The sequence below is a fragment of the Acipenser ruthenus genome, chromosome 21 (assembly GCF_902713425.1).
Source record: "Acipenser ruthenus chromosome 21, fAciRut3.2 maternal haplotype, whole genome shotgun sequence".
Lineage (NCBI taxonomy): Eukaryota > Metazoa > Chordata > Actinopteri > Acipenseriformes > Acipenseridae > Acipenser > Acipenser ruthenus.
Genome location: NC_081209.1, coordinates 27,177,186 through 27,199,452, shown reverse-complemented (window position 1 = coordinate 27,199,452; position 22,267 = coordinate 27,177,186). Strand labels below are relative to the sequence as shown.

Here is a 22,267-nt window from a genome sequence, read left to right as displayed (position 1 = left end):
AACTTTATGACAGGGAATTTGCATCTTCAGACAGTAGGTGTCTGTTTGGAAGGCTGGAAGTACAGCATCCATGTCATGTTTCTATCCAGATTTGTAGACTGTTCAGCCCCTATACTGCGGTTCCCTCTACCAAAGTCCCCAATGCTGACACATTGCACCACGGGGCTCTATTCGTTGCATGTAATGTTTCACGTCAAAGCAAGCCGCATTGTAGTCGGATGTCATTTTACATTTAACCGTTATGTTTGAAATGAAAAATGCAACCATTCATTTTGCCTTGGCATTGCTTTTAAGTGATTCTGAAGCACGTCATTGAAAGCTCTGCTATACACACAGGTAGATAATCATGACTGCGTGCAGACCACCTGTTTTTATTAAATAAAGTATGGGGCATGCTCATAGAGCCTGCTACTTATCTTCATACAATGCCTATACTGTGTACTGAAATATGCTGTTGGATTTTGTTTCCTGGTCTCCAGAAATTTATATTGCCTTTTTTTGAAGTATTACTGTGAATTGTTCATTTGTTCCAGAGCGTACGCTGTTCACATCACTGTGGTGCTTCCTTCACAAGTTTAAATTCATGAAAAGCAACATTGTCTGTTTTTAAGATATTCAAGTGAAGTCAGATAACTCACAAAACCCCTACAGAAAAGAAAAAAAATAAGGATATCAATAGAAATACTACCAGAACCATTATATTACACAGCATTACCAGCAATGGCAACAGTCCTGCACGATGTTCCTGATACGGTAGCATGGCACTGCAATGGGTTACCGGTATGTATTGGTGCATGCCATTATGATACCATTTGCATGTTCAAAAATGAAAACGTTACCAGTCTGTTGTACTATAAACCTTATTGGTAATATTTTCCTTTTTTGAATGCTATCAAAATGAATTGAACCAATGCACACATACTCCAAAAATGTTTTTTTTCAAATCCATTATGTTGCAATTGCTGGTAACCCGTGATTTTATTCAGGGTAAGTGTTAGGGGTTGTAAAAAGCACAGAAGGTTTGCAAAATGGATTTAGACACAGTCTTTGTAAGGGTAAATGTTGAGCAAGAAGATGGCTCACACAACGTACAAATAAGAGTTTTGTTGACTGAGGATCTGTACACTTACACTACTTGCCTAGCAGTTGTAACACGAATTCTAACACATAGGCGCCACATTAAGAAGGTGAGTAAGTGACGTAACTCAAATGGCAGATTGATCACAGAGACATGGGAAAGTTATCCCTTTCTTGACAGTCCTGTGGATGCTTTTAATTGCAACCCACTAGCTTTATTTATTTAGTTTGATTACAAGAGCTTATTTATTTTCATGTTGCTGGATTAGCCAATTAAAAGGGATTTTGTATTGTGCCTGTATAGTCAGAAATAAAATAAATCAAAGTACTGTTCTATTACCTTTCATTTAGTAATAATTGCAGTGTAAAAATAATGTGGAGTAATTCTTAAATAATGTGGTCTAAAAATAATCGTCATCATGCTGAATATATATATATATATAGTAAACGGGCTGTCACTCACGGTCGTTCGTTGCTCCTTTAAAATCAGACCCAGCACACACGATTGGAGTTTTAAGCGCTGACGCTCTATTTTTAATAAACAAAATAAACAAAAACAAAAACCTAACTCCATTTTGGAGCCCTGACTACACACTCATCAGGTACTTAACTAATAAACAGGACAGCTAAGCTGTTTACCTGTTAAAATCTAAACACACAGTTTAACCACACAACAAAAAGGCTTTCACACAGTACCTTATTACTTACGATTGAGCACATTTATCAAGCGGACTCTCCACACAGCAGCCCTGAGCAGACTGACTGCTTTCTTTAAATACCCTGCACCTGGCTCTAATTTACAGTAATAGCCAGGTGCAGGTGATAATTAACAAATAAATGATAATTAAACAATAAAACAAATACATGTTTTTAGGCAGGGAGGATATATATATATATATATATATATATATATATATATATATATATATACACATACATATATAGCTCAAAGAGCCAGCTGTCCAATGTTTCGATATGTTATACATATCTTTCTCAGGAATTAAATTAGGAAGTAGTGACATCACTGCAGTTAACGCTGGAATCTGAATTAGACACAAAAGGAACCCTGTGTTTTTTGCCAGTCAAATCTGACCTGTGGAATGTCATGTGGGGCTATTAATGTAGCTGAACAGCAAGTGCCAATGAAAACAAACATTGAGTCTTATTGGCAGCTCTTTAAGATGTTTATTTGATTTTGTCGTTTTTCATATTGCTGGGGGACTTTCAGTGAGTCTTTCTGTCTCAAGGAAAGTTGAATGGCAATCTTGAGGAGATTACGATTTCTTGACAGTTTACAAGTATATTATTAATCTATGATCAACCTTGAACCAGTAATTACCAGATCTGTATGCGTATTGCTGTTACTGTACTTGCCTGTTACTGTATGTATCTTTGTGAATCTCTTTTCCTTTTGAACCAAGACATACCTAAACATATGCTTTTATTGTGTGTTTAATTATTTAGTGAATTATGGTGTAACTTATAGGTGACATGTCTCCTTTCAGAAGATCCTTGCCTAAGAAGGCATCTAGTTCAGTGTGACACCTGCACCTATTGCAAGTAATGGCACCTGTGAATATGATTCTGAACTCTGCTGCTCCTGTTAGTTCACTCACATAGCATAGCCCCTAATCTAATCCCTGAAGGCACATTCATGACCGTGTTTTACCACATTTTAAAATTGCGGCATTTATTTCAGATTTCAAAGTATAATTTGATTAATAGTTTGTTTTCAGAAATACGCACACTGCTGTGTTTGCTAAATGTTTTGTGTAACTCTGTATGTACCATTCACTTCCTTATCATCCATCATGGTCTGGGGGGACAGTTTAATGCTGTCAAGAAACTAAATAAAGCAAACAGAACAAGCAATGATCACTTCCAAAGGTTAGCCTGTAATGATATTTATCAAGCTTACTATCAGTGGTAACATGTGCAACTGTTTTTTGTTCCCCTCTGATTTCCATGTCTGGAGACTGTTGGTCATTCAGACGACTTGACAAGCTGTGTGTGTGCGTGTGTCTGATTGTACGATGCGGGCCATGCAGTGTCTGAAACGGTGTCACAGATCTGTAACTTAATAATGGACTGAAGCTTCCTACAACATAAAGTCATATAGAGTCTGGTTAGTCAAGCACAGTCCATGCTTGAATCAACTCTCTGTCAATATGTTTTTCTGCTTCAATTCACCTTTTTGTCAGCTTCATAGGCGGCTTTCATGGTTTGCTTTTGTACAAAGTAGTGGATGATTGAACTAAATTAAGCAAAGCTGACATACACATTTCATTTTGATAGTTTTACCAAAACAAAAAGTAAAAAATGGACCAACCGGACATAATTGTACTATATATGTCAAGTGTGAGGTCGCAGTACCATTTGAGTAATGTATACTGTAAGTAATGTATGTCTATCTCCTAGATCTTATAGAATAAGTCACATTTCCCTGTGAAAGGTGCAGTACTGCCTGAAGGCAGCAAAGGTTGATTTTGTACACTTAAAGTGATGGTTTTGATGGCTGGTGTCAAGCTGAAACAAAACCACTAATGATTACGATTTATGATCCACGTGCTTTCATACAAGTACAGTATGCTTGGTGTGTTTTTTTTGTTTTTACACTGACATACAACTGACATTGCAACCCACTTGCCTTATTTATTTAGTTTGATTACAAGGCTGTCTCCTAAGAGCGTATTTCATTTCCTGTTGTTGGATTAGACATTTAAAAGAGAATTTTCTTTTTTTTTGTTTGGTGCGTGTATTTAGAAAGAATCAAAGTAGTGTTCTGGTACTGTTCATCCAGCAATAACTACAGTATAAATAATGCAGATTATTTCATAGAGGATAATGCATGGGGTAGTGTGTGATATGAGAATTGAATGCCCACCCGAGGGGTGGGGTGCTACAGAAAAATATCCAAGCAGCTTTTTCTTGCCAGAGTTCTACATTTCTGTGTTGCTTGTTGGTGGGTGGGGGGGAGCTTACTCTACTTAGTCTGTGTTCCTGAGTTAATATTGGCTCGTGCTGGCTGGGGTCGCGCTCTGTTGCTGGTGTTAATGAGCGCGTGCTTCCTGTAATAACCAGCCCTTGATCTCAAGTCATTGTTCAGTGAATCAGTAGAAACCATTCTTCCGTAACAGGTAGGTTTCATAATGATGACTTCATGGCATCATGTGAGGATTCGGGGAAACAAAAAAACTCTTGGCTGCTCTAAACAGGCCAAGAGCAACAGCAACAAAGGGAGAGTTCGTTTGCTGTTAACAGCCGACCATTGTAAGGCTGTCAAACTTAAGGACCACTAAGCAGTACACACCTTTTTCGTTGCTATGGCACAGTTAAACAAATTAAAGCAAATCTGATGTAGGTTGGGCTGGAGTCAGTTTAGTAGGCAGGTTGGTACAAAATGGTCACGGATAGTCAGAATAAATCCAGCATTTTATCAAAAGGTCGGGTCTCAGTCCAAATTCCTCTGTAGATTCATGCCAACCTAATTTGATTGTTCAATAGTATAGTGCTGACAGTGCTTAAGCTAACAGCAGCAGCGAATTGCCAGTACATTTCCCCCATGCCAGAAACTATTAGTGCAAACTTAAAATGAGCTGTAAAACTTTTAAAATCTCATTCATTATTGGTTTATTAGGCACTTTGAGATAATGGTGATTCTTATCATGAAAAATGTGTAGTTAAATAGTAAGTTTGGGATTTCTGGTGAGAATACTGAATTAGATCCTATGGGAGTTGCTTCTAGTGCTGTGTTTTCATATCTTCCATTTTTATTACAGGGCTGATCAGAGAACCCATTCACTGACAGCGATTCCAGACCTGCTGTAGCAGCCCCTGTTTCTTTTGAGAGCATTGTTTTTATTTGCCAGGGTTTGCCCATTTATTGCCTGCTCTTCTGGTCACTTTAGTAGAATCCTTATTCACTCGAAAGAGTGAAGCTTTTTCGACTAAAAACTCCCATTCATTCTTACAAAACACACACACAATTCTCATTTCTGTCGGTTCCAAAGGCTCCTTTTTAAAATCGGCTCTTCTTTTCCTTTCTTATTCCCCCAATTTGTATATAAGGTAGTTTTTATCAGTAATTACGATTGATTACCCCTAAACATTTCATTTGATATTCACACAAAAATGATCATAAATTGCCATTGAATATTCTTGCATCTTGCCAAAAAAAAAAAAAAAAAAAAAATTCCAAACTATATATGTTAAAAAAATAAATCAGAAGAATTTTTCATTTTGTACAGCTATTCCTTCAGATGTGGCTAGTTTGGGTAATGTAATCACTTTTATAGGTCTAAATAGAGATATTAACAGTCAATGTTCTTAAAAAGAATGTTTATTGTTTATTAAAAAGAAAGTATTTGTGAGCTATTTTTTAAAATTTCTGAGAATACATCATGTACAAGTATTTCATATGTATATACTGTATATATATATATATATATATATATATATAATCCAGAGCTGACACATATATGTATATATATAGTACAGTGGCCATTGAACCTGTGTTGTGTTCAATTGAAGATGAAGTGGCTTTTTCTATCTCCATCTGAAATCTCTTTTAGAAATTGTTTCCATGACTGTGAAGTGAGGTGATTCCCCGGTAACCGGATAAACTTTCCTTCCCAGCAAACATGACAACACTTGGCATACAAATAATAATGTATCTTGATAATTGTGATTAGGAAAGTTCTCTCTCTTTTTTTTCCTTCGTAAGGATTTGGCCGTGGAAAATATTTGGAAGGTAATAGGAAACATGTTATTGCAGTTATGAATTAAGTACAATTTTCTCATCCGCAGGCCGACAGATACCGTTTATGTGAAGGTTCCTCCATCTGTGACTTTTCTTTTTAATTACATTTTTTTTCCAAAAACAACATCACAATTAGCGAGAGACTAGATTTGCAAACATGGATTTTATTTTTACTTGTCTTCGGGCAATAATATTTTGATCTCAGTGTAAAAATGATTAATGACATATGTTAATGATGATTCATTCCAGATATTTAAAATATGAAGTACTTTTTTTTTTACCTCAAAAGCTGCAAAGTTTCTGACAATAGCTCTTCTCGCTGTGCATGGACCCAATCTCACAGCAATAGTTAAGGACTGATATAGAATAGCATACAGCACAATACTTTCCAATGCACATTAACTCTAACTCTCATTGCACCCTGACTGCCATTGGCTGCTTTTTAATCTCTGTATGTGCTATTGATATATGGTAATGACATGTTATTTCAGGTGCTGTCATTACTCCACAAAACACATTTATGTTACCCTGACTGCTTAATTGTAAATTTAACGTCCACCATAATGCATTAACCGCCTCGTCATTTTCTTGGTGGTTTTGACCATATCTTAAACTGCAGACACCTTTTTCAGGTCTGAAAAGCATTCCATTATCATCTATTTCTGGTGCGTGAGCATTTTGATATACCAATCTGAATCACTCCCAGTGCAGTTCTACATACCATGGCTGTGGAAACTTTATTTTGATGTCAGCAGAACATTTTTGAGGGATAGTCCTTCACACTAATTTCTGGTCTTTGAACCATTATGGTATTTATTATGGAAAGCATGTGCAATTTGTAAGGACACAGGGGTTCATCTGTTTGGATGACCGCAGTAGACAATACCAAGGGGGGAAGAGGTCTGCACTTCTTTTTGCACTGTATGGTACACGATGATTGGTAATCGAATATCTCCTTTGCCTTCAGTAGAAAAGAAACAGAGCCCCCAGTCTGACAGCAAGATTCTCTGACCAGTAAAAGTCGAAAAATTAGTTATTGGAAAAATGTTGTCATGGTGTATAGTATGTCTATTTTTCTCCTTTTCCATATTAATGCATGTTCTGACGCCTTTTTACTCCGTTCACTTTCTTTGGTTTCCTTTGACTCCAACTAACGGTGTGCTGTGGTACAGTTCTGATTCAGTTAGAAGACTAATAGTCTAAAAATTAGCTAATCTTTTGGGTGCATTTGAGTGCACCGTTGCCAGTATAAATATATAAGGATGAAGTAACATCTTAAAGGTGCTTTTACTTAAAAATAAAAACACAGGAGGGGAAATATTTTAACAGCCTGTTTGATAATTAAAGAAAGCTGCATGGTCGTGTTCCTTAGCGATTCTTTGAGGTGAAACACTAAACATGGCATTTTGGAGTCCAGTTAAAGAAAATGTGGTAACGTTTCCTTTGAATTTTTAGTGCGTATCTATTGAGACGAGGCAGGAGAAGCAAAGAGTTTAGAGCTATTTGCTATTTGTTTCTCTAAGCCTTGGGATTATTGAAGAAATTAGTTTATGAGGGGCCAGAGGGTCCTATTGGTGTGAAGCAATCCCAAACAGAGCATGAATAATAATAATAATAATAATAATAATAATAATAGTAATAATAATAATAAATGAATGGATATATTTGTCTTACTTATTTGGAAGATATGTGTAACATCGTGTGACTAGACACACAGTCTTTATGGCACCGCTTGTCTCTCTGCTTCTGTTACAATGCAGCACCCCCATAATCCTCGGAAACCTTCACTGTTCAGAGTCTGCACTGCAAACCGGCAATCACATCTGAAATACCAGCAGTCTTTGGCTTTAACTTCTGTAGACGCTGATGCCATTTTAATTGCAAGTTGTCATTAATCTACTTCATCTCCAGATTACATGTAATGCGATCGTATAGCTCATGTGAAAACTACCTGTGCGGGACAGTGAAAGGAAATACCTTCCAATTAAAATAGATTTTGTTTTAATTAACGCTTATGCTGCAATTAGAATTACGTTTAGATTATTACAAATTTGTGGAGTAGAAGGAAAGAAAGGTTAGCACAACTTGCGAGAGTACTACCAGCATGTGGTGCGGTTTTAATTTAATTTTTCTTCGCTTGAGGAGTTTTGGTCTTATGCCAGGCCTCAGTGTTGTACTTTCACTGACCTGTTCCACATCACTTATGAAATAATAATGCCACTGAAAACCACACTGTGTTTTACACAAAATCATCCCATTTAACTGCCTGACCTTTAGGTTCAGATTATGAGCCTCTAGATAAACATGGCACTGGTGATTGACAGCCCATCAGTAACAAGTACAATAACAACAATATCCTCCCCTAGTCGTAGTCCAGTTCAGGAAGCTTATTGCTGGTTACCTTTGTAGAAATGACAGTGGTTCTGAATAATGCCACTCTCATTGAAATGCGTGTATCAGGCTTAGGACAGTCAGTCATTTAACAGTGCGCGGTCTGTGTCTTTAGTGCATCTGTCTGCAAAACAAAACAACAACATTCCTTAAACTTGTAAATCTGGCCCTTTGTGGCGAGAATGATGATCATTTGTATGTTGTTTTTATTCTATATATTTTGGTATGGTTTTATTAATCTGTTCTCATCTGTATGGTTGGGGAATAAGTTTATACAGAATGATTTTTGAGACTATAGTCTGGAACAGCTCCAGCTGTATTCCTCAGAGGTATATATATATATATATATATATATATATATATATATATATATATATATATATATATATATATATATATGACGATCATAACTCTGCTGCACTAACTACCCAAGAAAACCAAAGTCCTGACATTAATGTTGCACAATCTTTGCTTATTATTGCAATGAATCTGGTGTATCTCACAAGCTACGTCTGAGCTATGAAATTGGGTTGGGTGTAAGCAGACAACACCTGTTCTTCACCGCTAGAACCTTTTTAACGAGTGCTGCTTGCCAGTAATCATGGTATTACCGAATGGAATTCATGTGTTTTTAACAATGCTTTCTGATGAACGATGTCCGATGAACGATGCTTTTCTTGTCCTTTCTTTAATGTAACCACATTGCAAACAGGTACACTGGGGATCTACTTGTAGAATATGTATAATGTGCTCAATAGTTAAATTATGTATGAGAGCAAACAGCACCTTGAAGCAGCCCACGTAGACAAGCTGCAGGGCAGTCCAGTCTCGCAGCGAGCTCTGTTCTGGTACTGCTCCTGCCTTTCTTTCAAGGTAAGTCTGCTTTACCTTGGAGATCCATGCGCTTGTGTGTAATATGTACACACATCTTTTTCATTATCACTGAGCCAGCATTGAGCAAATTACACCACCTATAGGTTCCCTGTATCAATAGGGTTCAGCTGAAGGGAATTAATGCTGTGCAATATGATCAGAATGAGCTGCTATTTGAGGGGTTACCAGACGTCCTATTTGAGACCCTATTTGAGGGGTTACCAGACGGGATTGTCCCAGCTTTCAGCCTTACTTTTTTTGTCCAAGTCAGAAACAGTAAAATTGGTAAATCATCTCAGTTTTGCTTTTGCTATTTTGTATTCACATTTCTTAGAGGCAAGTTGACATCAACGTAGTTTATTATGCAAAAATAACACAAAGAACCTTAAGAATTTCTGCTTTAATAATTCTGATTATGTGGTTAGTAATTAATATTCTGTTTAACTTCTTGGACCATGGCTAATTAGCCTTTTAAGTTAGTCCCTATTGGGTTTGATTAACATGGGCATTATTGTAACTGGTTCAAAAAAATAAATACAAAAAATACATATACATAAATATATATATACAGACACAATGTTTAATTTAATTTTTACGATTGCGTTATTTAATCTGGCAACCCGACGATTCCTGTATGAGTTTATGCTGACCATCTTAAAGTGTAGTTATTGCCTGAAGGGGCCTTCACATTGTTTCACTCCATTGTTATTGCAAACTTGACTATGTTCCACATCATCACATAGCTCATTTTTTTGGCTTGCCTTCTATGCTGTGACGCTTTGCTCAACTTATAGTGAATGCTTGCAGTACGATGTGCGTGAACAAGCTATGCAGAGAAAGATGAACTTTAGATAAACTTGCCAATATCAATATTCGAACCGCAAGATGTTTTAAATGAGACAAACGCGAGGCACAGACCGTTTAGATTTGTCTTAACTGAGCAGTTAAAGGTGTTATTAACTTGGCTGTTTAAAAATGTCCATGTACAGTATTAAGCAAAGGTCTGGCCTACTTCTTTACTGTGGGTGGATTAAATAAATCCCATAATATCTCAAAATGCTGTAAAATGATAAGTTATATTTGAAACATTTATAATATTTCATAAAAAGCCACATAATGATTGTTTTTAGTGACTCAGAGGTGTGAGACCTCCTGTTAGCCAGAGATCTGTAGAGTTCACATTGAAATGATGTAACCACGTGTTATGACTAGAAACTGCCCTGACAAACTCTATAGTTTCCTATTGTGTGTGTTGAACAGCTCTCCACCTCAGTCTGGTTGGTTTCTCTTTCCTTTTATTTTAATGGTTACCAATAGGCTTTAATATGATTTGTCTCGTATTGTAAACTTCACTGTTATAAATAAATAGAGAAGTGAAGAAGGGACTGTGGTTTCTTTTTCTTTTGTTCTTTCTTTTTTTCAGAAATGACTTTTGGATTTAAATGGAGGACAGACCAGAGGGCCTGAAAACCCAATCTAATGGAATGATTATACAGGCTTCATGTGGAGGGAATTTAGACGGGCCCGGAATACACATGGTTGTTAGGGTTCCCAGCTGACCCTGTTTACTCTGGATCATTCCAGTTTTGAGGAAAGGTGTCCCGGGAATTCAGTATGAATCCCGGGACGCTAAAAGTTCACAGTTTTTAATCCTATCCTGATTTTTAATCTTATGCTTCTTCATCCATGTAAATTACTACAGCAACACCTCAATGCCAGTACCATGAATTGAGCACAAGTTAGACAAATCAAGATATTACTGCCATAGACTCACAATATGAACTGGTTGTCAATACTATAGTAGTAATATTATCAATGTTTCCTATCGGATGTATATAGGATTTCTGAAGCGCATCTCTAAAACAGCAACACCCAGTACAACAGGCAGTAGAAACAAATACATTTTGTTATTGAGAAATACTTGGGAGTTGTTTCTGTGGTATGAATGCACTGGAGGGAAGTAAACCTGTGCAGTATGATACAGACTCTAAGAGAGTCCTGTGCTCTGGCTCGTCAACAATATACTCCCAAAATCAAGGACAAATGTGCAGATGGCCAAAGAATTAAGACTGATTTAAACAAATATTTTTTAAAGACTTATGTTTTCAATTACGATGAGAAAATGAATAATCATGTGTCATTGTCTGAAATCTCAGCAAACTGAGGTCAGGGGTCAAGGCCAAGTCTTTCAATCCCCAACCGTCTGCCTCAACAGTACTGCACATTGTTACTTTTCAGTTATAGTGCCCGTTTAGCTTGTAAGACTTTTTGACCTGTGGAGGGTGTTTTATCCGTTGGTTTTGTGTTGTGCTTCGTGTGTCACAATTCAAGGAAAAGCATCCTCAATTACTTTTAAATAGACAGGGTCAGAGGGGTGAGGATTTCATCAGCTATGATCAAATATAAAAGTTATTTAGGGTTCCCAAAGGACGACATACACTGATATTCGATAAAAATACATGTTGAGTGAGAGCCATTTTTAAGCTGGTCACTAAAGTGGCGTACATAACTTCAGCTTAATCCAGCGAATATTGCAACACAAACACAATTCACTGACCCACCTCACAAAGCACTTACTGTCATACTTTGTTTTCACCCTTTTTCCTGCCTTCATGATTGGCCTTGCTCTGAGGGATTTGGCAGTAAAATGACCAACCCGTCTCTAGATCAGCCAAGGTACTGAGCAATTTCACACAGCTCTGCCAGTTTACTTGGCATGGAACCTGCATACTGAAAGGGTGAGCCCAAAAGTCAAAGGCCAAATCTGAGCTCTGTTTTGCTGTGTGCTGGCTTTATTAAACTGGTATGACTGACTTGCTATGTCCTTGATGTGCTAATCTATTTTTCTTGAGTTTTTTAGACGATTGTCCTGCTGTCTTTTAACAATCCCATCTAATAACAAGGCTTCCTCTGTGACAGAACAGGATAGCAGTATAATAATATTATTTAACACTTGCAAGATGTCCTGTGATAATCAAATAAAATTGAACGGGCCTCAGTAATTTGATTAAGGTCAGTTAAAAAAAAGTAAATCCATTTGTTGCCATTAATTGACAGAAGCCAGAAAAGTTTAAAACGGGGGGTAAGATAAAATAAGAAGCAATAATCATTTCTCTCAGCTGATAAAGAGGCAGAAAGCTGATCTTCTGGTTCATGTTTTGTTTGGGTTTGCCCTGAATTTCTTCATTTTGGTTTACAGTACATCAGGGAAACTAGATTAAAGCATTGCGTATGATTGGATGACTAATTCTGAGCTTTCATTAACTGCAAGTCTATCAGTAGGTTTTAATCTATTAAGCTCTTAGTCAGCTGGGGCACATCTATTCGCTGTGGATTTTTATTAACTAAAGATGCATCTAATAATTACTTTCATCTTTGACTGCGCGGTATTGTTTGAGAATCTTAGCGTTTCTAGTAAAGCTTCTAAAATGACTGGCTGTATTAGAATATAATGGCTTTTTTTTTTTTTTTTTGGAAGTTCCTCAGTCCCAGGTGCCCAGATACCTGAAGTACTGACCACAGCAAAACAAAACAGTGAATTTGGCCCAATTCAAGCGAGCCATTGATGGTGACAGCAATGTTCTTCATGGCTGGATTTGTTATCTGTATTTTGTACTCATACCATACCATACCTCACATCTGTGCCTGAAGAAGCCAGGCTGGCCCAGGAAAGGACATGCATGATTGAACCCAATACTTCACCACAGTACTGAAACATGGTGGAAGTAATAATAATAATAATAATAATAATAATAATAATAATAATAATAATAATAATAATACTATGGAATTGACTAATGCCAGTTAAAACAATATAGATGTTTCCAAAATCCCTCTTCATCTCTCTCATTTCATGGTTTCACAAAATTGACATGCTTTTGCAATTAACTGATTCCGAAAGTATTACCTTAAGTGTTTAGTTAATAAGGGACGTTCTGTTTCCTTGCATGGCTACTACAGGAAAACAAACATTTTCTGTGCGGCCTCTTAGAGAAAACAATCAACACGTGTATATAATGCTTGACACGTGCTCCCCGCACATCAGTCCGCCACCCAAGAAATCCCAGAGCTGAGGATGAAATCATGTGTAATTAAGTGCTTCTCAGGTGGCCACTGTGTGCTTTTGTGGAAACCACAGCCTGGATATTGTTTCCTTAAAACTTTCACATGATTATTTATAGAAACAATAAATCACAGCGAAGGGTTCTGATTCTGGCACTGATGATTACCTTTCCCAAAAAGCAGTAAGCAAACCTGGAAGATGATGATAATCGAAAGCAGGTATGGGGTCACATACTTGTGAAGCCTGTTTAAAATGTTCCAGGTCTTTATTAAATACGGGAGACTCGTGATTGGATGTCAGGAATTACAGTTTTTAAGCAAAAATATTCTGGCTCTGATTTTCCGTGGAGGCTCGAAAACAGGACCCTGTTTTATTCGGCAATTAAACACTTTACTCCCTACATTGGTTAACAATGCAGTAATATAAACGCTGTCTTGTTACCTTTTCTATTAATGGCTAGAGGGCTGTTGACGAGCCCCAATTTCTCTTCCTTTCTCTTCCTTTCCATCCTTTGTTCCTTCAATGTGTTTTTTGTTTGGTATTTTTATTGCATATTTTTGTTAAAAGTAGATTATATTTCACATGCTTGCCACAGTGGGTGAGCTAGTGTTGTTAATGAATTGTACAGTTGTTTATAGTTGGCAGAAAATAAGTCACAACAACAGTTTCCATTGCCAACATCTAGCTGTTTGAATGTCTAAATCCTTATTAATGCACTGTATACAACACTGCCAGCGCATAAGATGTGATATGTTTCTGAAAGGGTGCATTGCTATTCTTCAGGTTTCTTTAAACTCATTCCCAATGCTGCAAATGTTTTGAATTTGGAGTTAAGAGTGAGGGTATTGATTTATCCAGTGCGTGTGAAGGATCCTTGGCAGATAGTAATCCGACTATGATCACCCTGTGACTTTCTGAGCTTTTGGAAGGAGGTTGTGAATATATAGATATTTTTTTTTTATCAAACTGGCTTGATAACTGAAGGGCTGCGTGTATTGTGCCAGGTGTCAGACGCAATATTAGGAACTGCTCTATTGATCTTTATACCACCACCATTAAAATCAATTTAAAAAAAAATACAAACATAGTCATTGAAGTGTTGTTATAAAACAGTATAAAACAGTCTTTGGAGGATTTCAGATATTTAATAATATTGCAGATGTTGCGGTCCACAGAAAGTGTTAGCGTAGGAAGTGAAGAGCATATGGCATATGTAGTCTAGTCTATGTTTTCATAAATAATCTATCATGTGTGTTTCGTGTCTGAATGTCAATGTTTCCAAATGCAAATGAAAATAAAAGATGCTCATTGAAGGCCTCATTCGTGTACCTAAGATTTTCCTTATTGATATTGTAATATTTAACCAGTGAAAACTTTGCACTGAAACAAAAGCCTAAGAAATCCGGCCTACAGAGTAGTGCAGTCTATTTTGAATGGATGGTAATTGCCTTGATGGCACATTGTAATCAAGTCAATGTGCATTCAGTTGTCTGTGGTGTTGTATATCCATAAATGTTGAAAAAATGAAGCGTGCTACTGCTAAAGGAATGTGTTCATGCAGAAAATATGCTTGAGTTTAAGCATAAAGTCCCTTCTTCTGCAGCTTATAGGTTGTCTGAAGGCTATGGGGTTTCTGTTAACTGCAATCTATTGTCCTTTTACCGGAAAATAAATGGGACTAATTAGTTTGCCTCTGATGTGAAGTGCAAGTACGGCTCACTGCAATAGCACTGCCTGTAACAATGAGGTGTTTTAAAATTCAACAATGTTCAAAAAAAGTTCAAAAGTCTTGTAGAAGAGCAAATGTTTTTCTTCTGTATCCTACACCTGATTGACCACGAACTTCGTCTATTTCAGATATAGCCCTGGGTTCAGTGCTTGCACACATATTAATGTGTTTCATTTCGCAAGTGAGCCAGCTGTCAGAATTATGTGTGAACTTCAATGTTTTCAGCACATACTGTGATTAGGGCTCTAGGGAGGCGTATGGGCATGTGTTAGTTAAATAGACAGCTAAGTCTGACAGAAAAAAATAATAAAAAAAACTCCTTTAGGCCGCCACAAGTCCTGGATTATATAAGGGTGACCATGTGCCAAAATGAACCAACCTTCAGGTCACAATTTTGTGATGATTGTTTCAAATGAATTGCACACTTACCAGATTATTTTGAGAAAAATGAAAAAAACAAAAAATAATGAATGCGTTATCCCAGAATTACGACCCGAGGGTTGGTTCATTAAGCTTGTGGGTATGCAGAATGCGTTCAGGATTTGGAACTGTAACGAGGACACAGGAAGCCATGAGGTTCTTAGAAGTTTTTTTTTTAAATTTAGCATTCATCAGTTGTTCAGGCCTTTAATTAATGATTGATCATGCTCTTAAAACAAACAAAAAAAAAACAGTCCAGCTTGAGCATGGTGTAGAGCTCCTTCTGTACTGTAGCTGCTTAGCTACTGTTTATTGTATTATTTGCATTGAGTCTCGGGGATTAGTGATTTAACCCTCTCAATAACTTCATCTAAAGCATCTCAAATGTTCTTTTTCATTTAAACACATTTGTATACACAGTATAGCCAAGGTTTGTTCATATTTTAATACCAGACAATATATAGTAATGGCTTTTTTGTTGTTGTCTATGATGTCACCATTCCAGTCTGTTTCACAGTTCTGAATTGTAGAGATGGTGCTATTGGCTTTCTTACCATTAGAAGTCATAAAAGCCATATACTGTAGGAACTACTGTTTTTTTTTTTTTTGTTTTTTTTTTGCTTTGTGAAATGTAATCAGAAAAACAAACCAAATCTAAATGAATATTGGAATGCATTTTTCAAATGACATTACTAAAGTTTTTTTGTGTGTGTGTGTTGTTCTATTTTCATAGACTACAAGCGTGATGGGAAATGCTGTGCAGTGAACTTATCATGGGCTATGCATGGACTTTAATCACTTTAACCCTAACCCTAACCCTTACTCTAACAGTAGCAGTAGGATACTATATATATATATATAAAATACATATTATAACTTTCTGGTATTTGGTGAGTATGTAATGTACAGTTGAGTGAAGAGCTCTTACTTTGTCTTTTCCTTTTTAATACTGGTTGGTCCATTTCATAAAAGGTACTTTATTCTAATCATGGCCACCAGTAAGTAACACAATTAGTAATTGATTCTGTTGTTTTTTTATTCAGTATTTTAGCAATAGGGAAGGAAAGGAAAAGAAAGGAAAGCCCAGTTTTTCCACATTATTGATATTTCTACATTACGTTTTTTGTTTTTTTTAAATAAGTGGTGGAAGCTAAGAAGAATTGCAATGCAGGAGCCTTCTGAGAAGCTCAGTCCTTAAACGGCTAAAGTGGATCTGACTTTTACTTGATCTCAACTCGCTGCAATAACAACTCTATTTGGCAGGACTTTACAGGCCTGAGTCTGTTCGCTACCGCAGCACCTGAAATACATCCAGATTTCCAACTGCAAAAAACAACAACTGTATCTGTAAGACATTTGGAATAGTTACTACCTGACAATGCACTATGCAGCATTTATGACCAATAAAAAAGACTTGATGGTAAAAGGTTCCAGCAATGGGATTCTGAGTTATGTACTATGTACACTTCAGAAGAATGTGGGCATCTTAGCCAGAAAGAAATGGTTTCTATAACAAAACCAGTACTTTATATGATGAGGTCTACTGCTGATGAAAATATTCTATTATTCTCTTAGGAGATTATTACAATGTCTGTATTTTATTGTTTTCTGTTTAGTCTGTCATAACTCAGAACGACAGCATTGCAGAAGAATAATGTACAGTAAGGTAATAAATAACAAGAATAGAAAAACAACAGGCAGAGAATGGCTCCAGCATTCTGGTAACATAAACCAATGTTGTTATTCTTAGAGATGAATAGGCTTGTTCAGATTCCCCAGCATGGTTCTCTTGTATAACTGTCCTTTAGCTAAATGCAACAGCAGTTAGTTTTGTTATTCATGATTTTGTAGGTTATTGGTTTCTTTAACCACAGTCTGGTGCAGTTTCGTAAAAATCAGACTTTACTGAATTCATCTAAAACAAGTCAAAGTCTAGTCCAGTCAAGTCCAGGTCTTTATTCCACTCAGATTCTAAATAAGTTAATGGACCCTTAAGAAGTTCAATGAACTAATTCAAGACCTATAATACAGCTCCAGGGAAGAGTTGTGCAACAGTGATCTAAAGAGACTTTAAAATATGGTGATTCATGGAAATACAAGACCACAAAGATTCATTAAAAAAATCCCACTCATATTCGGTGAGAACATTTTGCACGAGGGTAGTTTATTAGTCCTTTGTGGGTGGGGGTGCTGATAAGTACAGAGGTTGCCATCATCCTCGGGGTTTAGGCTTTATCCACCAACCAGGCATTCTTTCATTCGGACACTTCTCCTAAAAGGAGTACTACAACGATGTGCATCACATTTTTGCTTGGCACTGGAGAGAGCTTGCTGACGTCACACACCCCAGAAGCCAACTTTCCTATTACTGTCGAAGCCTTGCCAAGAAACCCAATTCTAGTCTGGCTCCCTTTTATATATGAGAAATCTCAGACAGCGATAAGATAGGCCTAAGAAACAGGAAACCGTTGGTGCTAAATTGCAAACATCATTCCAAATTCCTTTTCTGCACAATAATAAGGGCAGATGTCCATCTTTCCTTCAGAATACACACTAGAGATATACTGTGCAATAGTTTGCAATCATATCCCCTATGCAGTTTTCTTTTTTCTTTTTCATTTTTTTTTTTTTTTTTTAGAAAATTATTTTTTAAATGTGAAGTTCACTAACACAACATTACTTAATGAAACCAGAGTCCCCTAGAGGTCTGCAGAAACTCGTTCTCATACTGGTAACTGCCTTTAAGAAGTATTTATCAGCAGGTATTCAATAAATCAATTCATTAATGTGTTTCAAAACAAGAAAAACTGTCCTTCCCTCACCTTTACAGTTGAGTACCAATCAATGGCAATTAACTTCCACATTGAGAGTTTTAAAAGCGGATTGGAAGAATATTTTCCACTCATCCGGGGCGCTGACATTTTTACTGCCGTACTGGCGTACCAAGCCCGTAAACTGACTTTCCTTAGGGCAGTGTAATTGCAAAGGTATGCTGCTGAAAATCTAGCTTATTTTCCAAAGCTATAAATCGACCTTAGCTTTATTTGCTGTGGTAGCATATCACTTCTGGATATGAAGCAATAGGGGGTTCGCATGGCAGCCTGGTAGGTTGTAATTCTAGGTAACAGCTTTATTTTTCATTTGTGTGAGATTTTTTAATTATTTGGTGGCTTCCACTTACATGACCTCGTAATATCCATAGTTACATAAATTGGAGTTTCCTTTCCATCGTTATCAACATAATTGGCCTTGCTGACTGTATTTTATAAAACAATATGATACCATCAGCCAATCATCTCCCAGCTCTTGAAGTTTAAATGTCTCATGTTTTTGACTTTTTTTTTCTAATAGCGATAGTGCCCTCTCTATCAAGGCTGTACCAACGGCACGATCACTTAAATGTATCCTTGGTGTACATGTATTTCGAGGAAGACATTACATTAACATCTTTGGTTTCTAAAAACATTTTCCTTCGCTCGTTACTGTATGTATGTTATGTTTTATAATCAGTAGATTAGATTAATGTAGATACGTGTAGCAATTGGACAAAACATTTGAAATAATCCCAGTACCTTGGAATACCATCAGCCACTACTCTATAAACATTACATTAATGGAATAAAACTACATATCTGTACTTTTCTCTTTTTCTGGGTAAAAAAACTCGTCACCATATACTTCCACCTGTCTCTGTTGAGTTGATTCACTTAGAAGCCCCATCAAGGTTAACAGCAAAAGTGCTGTTCTTAATTTGACTGTTTGGTGCTGATTCTGCAGCACAAGGCTGACACAGTTTTGGAAATCGTCCAAGGGCAGTTCATTTAAAGATGGAACAGACACCGTTGCATACCTTTTGTTTTTGCTTTTAACAGGTTTTGACAGTAATTATTGATGTGTTCCATAAATATTAGGAATAAATAGCACTGCATGTAATGCACATGTCAGAACACACAGTGATGGCTCATTGGGCAGAACATAACAAAGGTTCCATGACAGCTATTTAAACATTACGTGGTTGAGAGTGGCCTGTTTAAAGACTCTCCTTGAAGCAAACCTAATGCTGAATGACAGGGTGGTGAGGAAAAGAGCATTGTTAAATAGCCATTACATGCATAGGAACTGGCAAAACTTTTATTTAAGCAGGATCATTATCCAGTCATTGTTACTAAATATTACATTTATTCACTTGTAGTTAATTTGCTTTATGTCTGTTTACTGTATTTCCAGTTTTAAATGTGTAATTTGGATACAAGTGTATAGCATTAGGTTTATTTAAAATTATTATGTAGCCTAGCCTTTTTTTATTCTTATCAGTAGCGTTATTTAATGCTGTCAGCTTGTAAAATTAATTTTTTCTATGGGATGGGTAAGCTGTGCAGTGGGGTGAAGTTATTTTAGGGCTCAGTGTAATAGTTTGTTTTGCTTTGCTCACACGCAGACGTCCCGGATCACACGCTCTGATGAGGACAAAGACTTGGGATGGGACGCCTGGGGTTCCTGGAGCGACTGTTCCCGCACATGCGGAGGCGGGGCGTCCTACTCACTACGAAGGTGTCTGAATGGAAGGTTAGCTTCTTAACAACTCATTACAGCTATAATGAGGCTCTGTAGGCACAGTAGAGCTGTACTGGAATGGATTTACCCACATCACTTTCAATTTTGAGTAAAAAAAAAAAAAAAAAAACATTCAGTTTATCAACCTGAGTTAGTGTGCTCTTTTACTTATACAGCATGAGCTTCTAAAAGTTTTACTACAGTACTTTATTTTAATTTGATCCGTAACTACTAAACATTCAGTAGTGCTAAATATATGATCATTTGGCATGGTCATTTGGCATGTTACCATGTTATTCCCATCTAAGTATCCTGATCATGATATGTTTCATCTGCTCTCTATCATCCCTTTACTGTGATTTTACTGTTATGTATACACTTGACTATGTTTTTTACCATGGTGTAATATACCACTGGAAACAATGGTATGTATAGAAGTGTATTTCTAGGTAATCAGATGCACGGTAAAGTCCTCATGGTAGGCATGGTAACAAAACACATTTGGTTAGTCTGGAGAATTACAATCTGTTTCAGCACCAAAATGAAAGGTTCAGCATTCTCAGAGAGAAACAATGAGGTTTAATTGGATTTCAAGTGCAGATACATACAGCACTGCAGCTTATCCTGCTTTAAGTTCTGCAAGTTACTAAAAAAATAAATAAATAAATAGTTTCGATAAGCAAATTACACCTGACACAGATTTATTTTCTTGGACGATTTAATTTTTCATCAGCAGTTTAGAGCAAAAAAAAAAAAAAAAACCTCAGCAACCAATCTAAGTTAAATAAGCTCTTGTTTTAGGCTATTGCTAACATTTCATTTTTATTGTAACCATATGCATGTGGTTACGTTTTATTGTAATATGGCTCTTGCTTGCTGATGCTTTAACAAAGTCTGTACGACACTGCATTATTGCTCTTGCATTCCATTGTAGTGAGTTTATTTTAATAGTGTATCTTCGTTACTATGCATTATTACTTTTATTTGGTTGCATGTAATTGACTCTATTGATCTTCTGCACAATGTAAGACGATGAAAGATGGAGCCAAACACATGGAATTAAACATAAAGCATGGTAAACAAGGTTTATTTCATTCCTCATTGTTACCACACATGCTGTCGTCTAAGAAAATAAATCGCATTGTTAAAAAGCATGCTGATGGGTGAGGCTTGCTTCAAAGACTAATGAAAACAATACAACATGCACACTACTTGATTTTGACTGCCATATAAATTGCTGATTGAAAGCAGGCATACAATATATAGAGAGACTTGAGTTGCATAATCTCCACTTTACAATTTTTTTGAAAATGTGCATATTCTCAAACAGAGATGTTTATAGGACTCGGTTGCATGTCGACAAATTGAAAATATTCTGCCAACTATGAGTGTGTGTGTGAGTTTGTGTGTGAGTGTGTGAGTGTGAGTGAGTGTGAGTGTGAGTGTGTGTGTGTGTGTGTGTGTGTGTGTGTGTGTGTGTGTGTCTGTGTGTGAGTGTGTGTGTGGGGGCAGGTATTACTATCAGTGTACAGACAAAATTTGAGAAAATGTCCCCACAGATAGTAACTCCTGAAAAAACGATGTTGTGGGGACATCCCCACTTTGTAAAACACCTTTTTAAGAACTAAAATCAAATCAAGATCAATCCCTGTACATTCCATAATTAATTGTAATATATATATATATACAAAGTTCTTGCCAAAACACTGATATTGTTTTAATCCTTGTAGAAAAAAAAAATGGGGAAATGATTTACATTTATTTGAAAATGCCTTTTATTTGTCTACTTCAGAACAGGTACACTGTTGTTATCTTTAAAAATGTGAATATGTCTTTCAAAAGATTCTGAACGTGATTGTGCACTGTTGAAAGAGCTGATTTAAAATTGGCCCGCTGTGTCAGAATACCAATGTCAGATGGAAGACTTATACTTTGAATTGTGAGCAGCAAGCTGAAAATAATGCGAGTATCATGCCAGTTTTTGTTACCAAAGATGAAGAACCTCATGAGTCATGCAGGAGTGTGCAGAACAAAACAAGCCCCTTCCTTATTAGCACAGACACACTTATTAACATTGCACCTGTTGAAGTGAAACAGAGCAGAAGGGAGCAGGTGTCTGGATTTAAGATTGATAGAATCCTTTTGCAAATGGTAAAGCCATGCAAAGGGGTGCATTTTCAGAATTTGTTCAAACTTAACTTCACCGGTCCTTCTCACTGTTAAGGTGTCTAGTCACAACAGGAGATGAAATTTGTGAAATGTCTCAGTCCAGTGTTGTTCTTGGAACATCATCGTGTGTGCCTCCTGCCTCATCCTCCCTTGGTTTTAGTTTCACAAGCCTTCTTGGCTCCAGTGAGGCTTAATTCAGCTGATAGTAACACCAAGTGACTGAGCATGCTGT

The 22,267-nt window shown here is 36.7% G+C and overlaps 1 protein-coding gene across 1 annotated transcript in view; it reads left to right on the top strand.

Annotated features, from left to right (window-relative positions):
- LOC117428383 (ADAMTS-like protein 3) overlaps positions 1–22,267 on the top strand; it is a 127,859-nt gene that overhangs the window by 42,384 nt on the left and 63,208 nt on the right. The window contains exon 4 of the mRNA XM_058995345.1: positions 19,751–19,878. Within this exon, the coding sequence (XP_058851328.1) occupies positions 19,751–19,878 (128 nt within the window). The remainder of the gene's footprint in view (positions 1–19,750; positions 19,879–22,267) is intronic.